The following is an 8,282-nucleotide window of genomic DNA, read 5'->3' as shown; positions in this document are numbered from 1 at the left end:
CTTCCAGCCTGTGTCTCGTTCTTTCTAGACCACTGATGTCGGGGCTTCTGTGACTTAGCTGGGAGTACCCCCTCCGGCGTTTGTGGGGGCACGGTGGGCATGGGGGCACAGTGGGCGTGGGGGCACGGTGGCTGTGGGGGCATGGTGGCCAGGGCTTGGCCCCAGCATTCAGCTGGTCCTCAGGCCTGAGGTGCAGGCAGGAAACACGTCATAACTCGCCATCAGGGAGCCCGAGCTTTTGCTGGCGTCCAGGCAGGAATCTGAGCTCTGAGCAGTGATGTCTCGGTCGACAAGGGTGACGACAGATGCGTCAAGTCCACAGCCAGGTGGACTCAAAAGTCCTGGATGTTGCTTTTCCTCCTAAAATCTAAAACCCCACCAGCTGCCCTTTGCCCGGCTCTCTCCACCCGCCCACCTCGCCTCCCTCCCTCCCTCCCTCAGCTTCCTTTCAGCATTCTAGACCCACTTGGGATCCAAGCATATGCTTTTATTATTCGCTGTATTTAATAAATTTCATGAGCCTTATGTTTGCTAAGATGATTTGAAACCTGTTAGTCCCCTCTCCAAAGCCACCTGCATTGAAACTCACCTGCAGCAAGTGCTGTTGGCTCTCCTGGGCCCTGGCGTGCCTGCGTCTTCCTCAGGGTCTGCCTGCACCTGTCTGTGACAGGGTCCCCTAGGGCAGTGGCCCCCACTCCTGCTGTGGGTGGGGGGCAGCCTTCCCTGGGCTCTGTCCACCTGGAGGAAGAGGCACAGACAGGCCCTGAGGTGTGGACAGGGGAGGGGCCTCAGGCCACATCAGTCATTCAGGGACCAGCCGATTCCAAGCAGTGAGCCGCCGCCTCAGGAGGGTGTGTGCACACGCGTGTCCGTGTGCATGTGTATGTGTGCGAGTGTGTGTGCGCTGGGGGGTCTGGCCTAAAGGCAAGAGCGGGCTGGTCCTTTGAGCAAAGACTGTGCCAGACAGGCCATCTGGAGCTTGAGGGGAAGCGGGGAGATGTTCCATTTCCTGAGAAGTTCGGGGCAGGGGGCTCCTCACCTGGAACCGGAGGCTGACGGTCCGGACCCACAGTAAGCGGGGCGCACTGCCTGCAGCCTGCTCCCAGCCTCAGCCTGGTTGATGGTTTCCCCCCCACCCCGCTCCCCACAACCCCAGTGTGAAGTGAAGGATGCGCATGGTGGGTATTTCCCATCCAGACCCACACCCTGGCTGCGCTCTGGAAACACTGTGCTGATGAAGGGGCGGAAGTGGGCTCATTTATTTCCGTGGGATTTGTGGTCAGAATTAAACCCGAAAGGGTTGTTTTTTAATTTATCTTTATTGTTGAAAGTATTGCAGATGTCCTTTTCCCTCATTGTCACCCTCCATTCCACCCCCGCGCCCTGCCCCAGGCTGTTACCACACTACTGTGTCCCTGGGCCATGCGTGTATGCATCCTAGTGATTTGGTTAATCTCTTCCCACCCACCCCCACCTCCCCTGAGATTCGCACTCAGTTCCATGCTGCTATGTCGCTGCATCTGTTGTGCTCATTGGTTAATTTTGTTCTTTAGATTCCACATGAGTGAGATCATGTGACACTTGTCTTTCTCTGACTGGCTTATTTCACTTTGCGTAATACCCTCCAGGTCCCTCCATTGTGTCTCAAAGGGTAAGAGATCCTTTTTACAGCTGCGCAGTATTCCAGGGTGTAGATGTACCAGCTTTATTATCCACTCATCTGCTGATGGGCACTTGGGCTGTTTCCAGATCTTAGCTATTATAAATAATACTGCTGTGAACATACGGGTGCATACATTCTTTCTGAGTGGTGTTTCGGGTTTCTTAGGATAGACTCCTACAAGTGGGATAACTGGGCCAAGTAGCAGTTCCATGTTTAATTTTTTGAGTTTTGTTAATTACTGTTTTTTTCATTAATCAGTATATTCCATTCCCGCGGCACACAGCTAATTGAAATTTTTCTATATGTGAACTTCATGAACAACCTAATCAAAGAAAAGTCGTTATTGTTCATGTTCTTGAATTTGGCCTCCCTGAATTCACATTTATGACTCACACTTTCCAGTAAAGCACCTTTCTGAGGCCCAAGACTGTCCGTTTTATTTCTTTTTCTTTATTTAAAATATATTTTTATTGATTTCAGAGAGGAAGGGAAAGGGAGAGATGGAAACATCAGTGAGAGAATCATTCATTGATCAGCTGCTTCCTGCACACCCCCTACTGGGGATGGAGCCTGCAACCCGGGCACGTGCTCTTGACCGGAATTGAACCTGGGACCCTTCAGTCCGCAGGCCCACACTCTGTCCACTGAGCCAAACCAGCTAGGGCTGTCCTTTCTGTTGCATGATGCCACTCCTCTTCCCAGGCCAGCTCGCCTGTCACCAGCCCTGACAGGTGAGCTGCTCAACCTGTCTTCCTCCAACCCCCTCCCCCTGCCTTCCCCAACCTTCCCTCCCTTAGGGCCTTAGACAACCCTGAACTCCGCCCACCACTGCATGGTGGCAGCGCCAAAAGCACAACAGATGAAGACAGATGCCTCAGTTGATTAACAAAGGTTTATTTTTATATGAACATGGCTCCACGCCAGAAACAGAGGACAGGAGGGCACAGACAGGCACGGCCCTTACACTCACACTCGGGGACAGCCACCTCGTCTTCCATTCTCTCCTCAGACTGGCAAGGCCGGTGAATGGGGAGGCGACTGGACGGAAGTGTGCTATTTTCTGACCAGGGGACACACAGGGACAGGACACAGTGGAACATAAAAACAGAGATGCCAGCAGTTAGATGCACGTCTAGGCCTGAAACGGAAGGAAGTCTGGACTTGACCTGCAACTGGGAAGTACAGCCTCCACTGGGGGGTATGCCCTCCATTGGGAGGTACGGCCTTGCAACGAGAGCGCAGGCCCTCGGGGACAGACCCTGGTGCCTGCTGCCGTCAGAAATGGCCTTGCGCTAGGACGGCTCGTGTTGCTTCCTGTCCCCGGTGGGTGCAGAGCACCCTAGGCCGACAGTGAGCCAGAAAAAGCACAGGTGGGGCCAGGGCCAGCAGAAGCTCAGAAAACGGTAACCTGTTCTGCTGATGTGAGAACCCAGGTCTGCTCAGCTCCGTCGTTTTATCTGGGAGCCTGACACAAGGAGCTAAGACGGTGTCAGTCTGAGAACCGAGCCCCTGGTTGATGGGAGGGTGGATGGGTCCTTCTCAGATGAGCGCAGTCCTAGTTTAGGCAAATACCACGTGAAAAAGGCATGCCACCAGTTGGCCCCGAGATGTCTGTCTGACTGCTGCGCCCTGAAGATGGGGTCACAGGCCATCCTCCGGGTCGCGTTTATTCCCTGAGTGACTGGAGTCCCGGACGAGCCTGCCCTGTGCAGACACCCAACCCCAGGGCACTGACACAGGCCTCTGCACTGTGAAGACACATCTATAAGCACCAGGAGTCTTCCCTTACCCCTTCCTATCGCTTCCCGAGGGCCCTGCCTTTGGGGTCCTGACGGGGACACAGACAAACACAGAAGCATTTACAATGCAAGTGCTAGAGCCTGGGACGGGGCGGGGCTGACTGGGAGAGGTCGACTTCAGGGCTGCATTGGCAAAGTTGAAGGGTACAGCTTGGCTCAGACTCCCCTCCCACCCCCACCTGCCTTAAGTTGTTATTTCTGGGGACCCAGGAGTCCCCCTTCATAACTCCAGGCGGGGTTTTTGAATAGACTATTGAGAATGAGAAATTTTTTAAAAGCTTTCTTCCCTTAAGCACCCGGATAGCATTATTTACAGAATCCATGTTTAAATTCACAGCAAACGTTGTTCTAGAACTTATCACTAAACTACATTCCTACTCCCCCCCCCCCCCCCCCCCCCCAACGTCTGAGCTAAACATCGTCACGGCCCCGGCGGCTTCGGGTCCTTATTTTCTTGACGCCCACGTCGTCGTTCTCCTGTTTGGGAAGAAATGCAGCTCCGGTCACTTAAAGCGAGGACTTCCGTGCCCACTCGGCCCTGTGAGCGCCCCAACCCTCCCTGGGGCGACCCTTCCCAGAAGGGATTTGGAGGGCGGAGATGAGTTTTACAATCCAGGGTTGGGGGCAAAATGGAGGTTTACAGTAGTGAGTACGGGAAACAAGGCGTACGCTTGGGTTATTAGTAATTATTGTATTTGCCACCAAACCACCGTGAACCAGATCCGTCACTGTGTCTTTGCTGACGTCAGTTGCGCTGTGCCTGTTCCCTCGTGACTCTAAGGGGCAGGGACATTCAGTAACATCCTGGACGTGGGTGGACCCGCGTCAGGGCCTACGCAGCGGGTGCCGTACCCGACAGCTGCTGGTCAAGCGGGAAGTTCCCGCGGACGCCGGTCTCTAACTGCATCCCCCTCACAGCAAGGGGACCTTTCAGCCTGTTCTTTGAACCCAGCAAAATGGAGAGCTCCCCAGAGAAATGCTGAGTAAGTGCCATCCTACTTCGTGGGCTTAATCCCGCGCAGGCAGCTCTCGGGCTGTGAGTCTGAAGGCCGTGGGCCAGGGGTCCTCAAACTACGGCCTGCGGGCCACATGCAAATACAAATATTGTATTTGTTCCCGTTTATTTTTACTTCAAAATAAGATACGTGCAGTGTACACAGGAATATGTTCATAGTGTTTTTTAAACTATAGTCCGGTCCTCCAACGGTCTGAGGGACAGTGAACTGGCCCCTGTTTAATAAGTTTGAGGACCCCTGCCGTGGGCACTCACCGTCCATTAACTTAGATGGCGCCTGACTCGGGAGGGTGACAGGACACAGCCCTTCCTACTGACCCGGGACTCCTAAGAGTAGAGGTGCCTTGGGACACACCCAACGTGGAGTCATACTAGCTTTCCAAAGGGACCCTATGGGGACCCGACAGGGCCACCTCTGGGCTTTGGTGAGTCCCTGAACTCGGGAGCCTGGAGACCTGTGATGTCAGTACCGGGGGTGCAGTGAGCAGCGGGAAGCACTACGCAGACAAGGTCCCTGCTGCTCACCCACGACTTCATAACGTGAGTTCGCTGTTGACACGGGAATTCCCAGGACAGACAGCACTGGCCACAGCCACAGCGACGAAACTCACGCCTTATACCCGCGCCTCTGTGCTGTAGAACCCGGAGCCCGTCCGCGCATGCAGCGTGTTCGTTTGCTTTTGCCACAGGAGCATTCTGTGCTCGTTAAAAAGCGAAACAGTGCCCTGGCCGGCATGGCTCATGCTCAGAGCATCAGGCTGCTCACAGAAGGGTTGTGGGTTCAAGTCCAGGTAAGGGCACGTACCTGGGTTGCAGGTTCTATCCTCCTCCTGGCTGGGGCACTTGCTGGAGGTAACCAGTCAATGTTGTCTCTCTCACATCAATGTTTCTCTCTCTCCCCGCACCCTTTCCACTCTCTTTGAAAATCAATGGAAAAAAACATCGAGTGAGGATTAAAAAAAAAAAAACTATTAAAAGAAATAAAGTAAAAAACGTTTAAAAAGTGCAGCAGTAAACGACTTGCCTGCTGTGACTTTTCCGCAGGCCTCTTGGCGCTCCGCGTCACTCTCGGTTTGGGCTGACTCTCCGAAGTGTCCCCGGTGGGAGGGACTGTCACCTTTCTTGACCTCACGTGTGTGGAGGCTGCACGTTGGGCTCCTCTCTCTTCCCGAGTCTTCACGTGGGTTTCCACGCTTGTCTCCCCGGCCGCGCTGGGCAAGGGCGCCTTCCCCTGTCTCCCGGGTCTCTGGCGTGTTCTCCTCTCACGGACCGTGTCCCCCGATGCAGAGCTCCTGGCTCCATCTTCTGGGGTTTGACTCTCGGCCTCTGGGGAGGCCGTCACGGGCTTCTTCCCACTCCTCTTTGTTTTCACCTTGTCCACTGTTAGGAGACCCTCAGGTGTCTGCTCAGCGCTGCTGGCTTTATTTGGGAGTCTGGAACGCAGCGACATTTCCTAAAAAACGGAAAAGACATTCACAAAAATGCCAAGAATAAGTGATGCACATCTGAACGCCCAACATGGAGGAAAACCCAAACTGAACTCAGAGGGAAACTCATCTGAACGTCTTACACGGGTTAATCTTCTAAAACACCAGTAATCTAAGATAACTACTTTTTCCTTTGGAGAAATCACCGCCTCTACTGATAAACCATAATAAGGAGTTTGGTATAAACCTCAGTCAGTGTCATATATGTGAGGTCTGGTTACGAGCATCACAGGGCACTACAGGAACATGCCCCTAACATGGGCAGTAAATGAGCTCCTCTGGCTTCAAGGACTAAGGCAGAACCGGGAAACCTGCTGCCGGAAGTCCCCAATCTTCTCTCCCTAAGGAGTGACTACTCTACTGAAAATCTTGACAGTTGACAGTTACATTCTGCTGAGGACATCCCTCCCGGACAGGGTTCTAACTGGTTAGGTACCGCACTCCGGGCTGTGGGGTCTGAACAGGCCGAGCTGTTCCCTTCTCTCTACATCTTTGAGGATGAACACAACTCATTCAGTCCCTGAGAAAAATCTTGTCAAAATCTGCAGTGATAACTTTAGCTGTATTTCTCCCAAATTAGCCTAGTCTCTCTAGAGGAGCCCAAAGGATTTTCCGCTGGGCCCGCAGGTACTCAGCACTCACGGCAGACCCTTCTGGAAGGAGCACCCACATAAACTCAGGTTCCTTCCGATCTACCAATTATGCGGAATCGGAGAACGTCCCCCCAGAGCACCGACCAGTCACTATGCAGCAGCCATCCTCACCTTGCCTGGGGAGGTTGCCCCCGGTGCTCTTCGGCCCCTATTCTTAGTTTTCATGTCCTCGCTGGGCATGTCTTCTGTGCTTTCTGCCAAAGCTCCCCGCCTCTTCTTCACGCCCAGGGGTTCAGGCGGCTCACACCTCTCTTGGGGAGCTGCCCGCTGCCTCTTCAGTGGCGGCTTCTCTGCAGGGTCCTGTGCTCGTGTGCTAGTGCGCAGCCTCCTCATTCTGGTGGGACTTCCATCTTCACGCTTCCTCTTGGGGGGCAGGGAAACGCTGCTCCCCCTTTTGGATTTTACAGGGTCTCTGCTGCCCACCTGGTCTTCCTCGGGCTTTACGTCCAGGGCCCAGAGGACTCTTCTGGGCTTTGCAGGTTTGCTTTGGCCGGGTGCTTGCGTTGGAGTTCTAACGCTCTCAGCTCCTATGCCCAGTTCCTCATCCTGAACTGAGCTTTGCAAGGGTTGTTGGCAGCAGGCTGGGTCTTCTGGGGGCTGGGCCTTTCCCTTCCGTGATCTTAGCTGGCGTTTGCTGCCCTCGGTGTTTTCTGCAGGACCCAGTTTCTGCCTTGGAGATTCCTTGAACACCTTGACGTCTACTGGTTCTCTGTGGGACCGCGTGGTTTTCCCTGATGTCCTGGGAGCTGAGAGCTCTTCCTCCATGTCCACCTTCCCGGGAGGCGCCTTGACCTGCCTCTTCCTGCGCGCTGGCATGACTGCTTCTGGCTGTGGAGATCTGGAGGACATTTCAGTGGTTTTGACAACAGTCTCTGGTTCGTCTTTGAGGCCAGCCAGGTCTTCTAGGGGCTGGGCCTTTTCCTTACGTGTTCTTGGCCTCCTCTTGCTTTCAGTTACATTTTCTGCAGGGTCCGATTTCTCTTCTGGAATTTCCATAAACACTTTGGTATCTTTATCAGCAACCTCTGGTGCTCTGTGGGACCTTGTGGTTTTCCCCAGTGCGCGTGTGGGCCTTCTGAGTGCCGAGACCTCATCTTCTACAACCACTTTGCCTTGAGGTGCTTTGACACGTCTGTTTCTACCTGTTAGCATGATGACTGGTTCTGGGTTTTGATATTTGCAAGGTATTTTGGTGGTTTTGTCAACAGTAAATGATTCCATGATGTGATCTGGTGTGTGGAAGAGCTCCTTGAAGCCAACCAAGTCTTCAATGGGTTGGACCCTCCTCTTGGGTGTTCTTGATCTCCTCCTGCTTCCAGTTACATTTTCTGCTGAGTCCGGTTTCTGTTCTGGAGTTTCTTTAAATGCTGTGATACCTTTATCCTCACCTTCTGGCTCTCTGTGCGACTGTGTGGTTTCCCTTGGTCTCGGTGTTGGCTTCCTGAGTGATGAGAGCTCTTCCTCCACGTCCACTTTCCCCAGAGGTGTCCTGGAACGTCTCTTTGTGCTGGTTGGTGTGCTGACTGGCTCTGATTTTGGAGATTTGCAGGGTGTTTTAGCGATTTTGTCATCAGTCACGGTTTCTGCGATGTGAATTGGTGTTTGGAAGAGCTCTTTGAAGCCAACCAAGTCTTCCATGGGTTGAACCTTCCTCTTGGGTGTTTG

General features: G+C 53.5%; 1 protein-coding gene across 1 annotated transcript in view; it reads right to left on the bottom strand.

The window, feature by feature from the left end:
- Nucleotides 1–2,537: 2,537 nt before the first annotated feature.
- MKI67 (marker of proliferation Ki-67) overlaps nt 2,538–8,282 on the bottom strand; it is a 24,475-nt gene continuing 18,730 nt past the window's right edge. The window contains 3 exon segments of the mRNA XM_015572565.1: nt 2,538–3,939; nt 5,502–5,930; nt 6,729–8,270. Coding sequence (XP_015428051.1) covers nt 3,874–3,939; nt 5,502–5,930; nt 6,729–8,270 — 2,037 coding nt within the window. The 3' untranslated portion in view covers nt 2,538–3,873.

The sequence above is a fragment of the Myotis davidii genome, unplaced genomic scaffold (genome assembly GCF_000327345.1).
Source record: "Myotis davidii unplaced genomic scaffold, ASM32734v1 scaffold72, whole genome shotgun sequence".
NCBI lineage: Eukaryota > Metazoa > Chordata > Mammalia > Chiroptera > Vespertilionidae > Myotis > Myotis davidii.
This window is presented reverse-complemented; position numbering and strand designations above follow the sequence as displayed.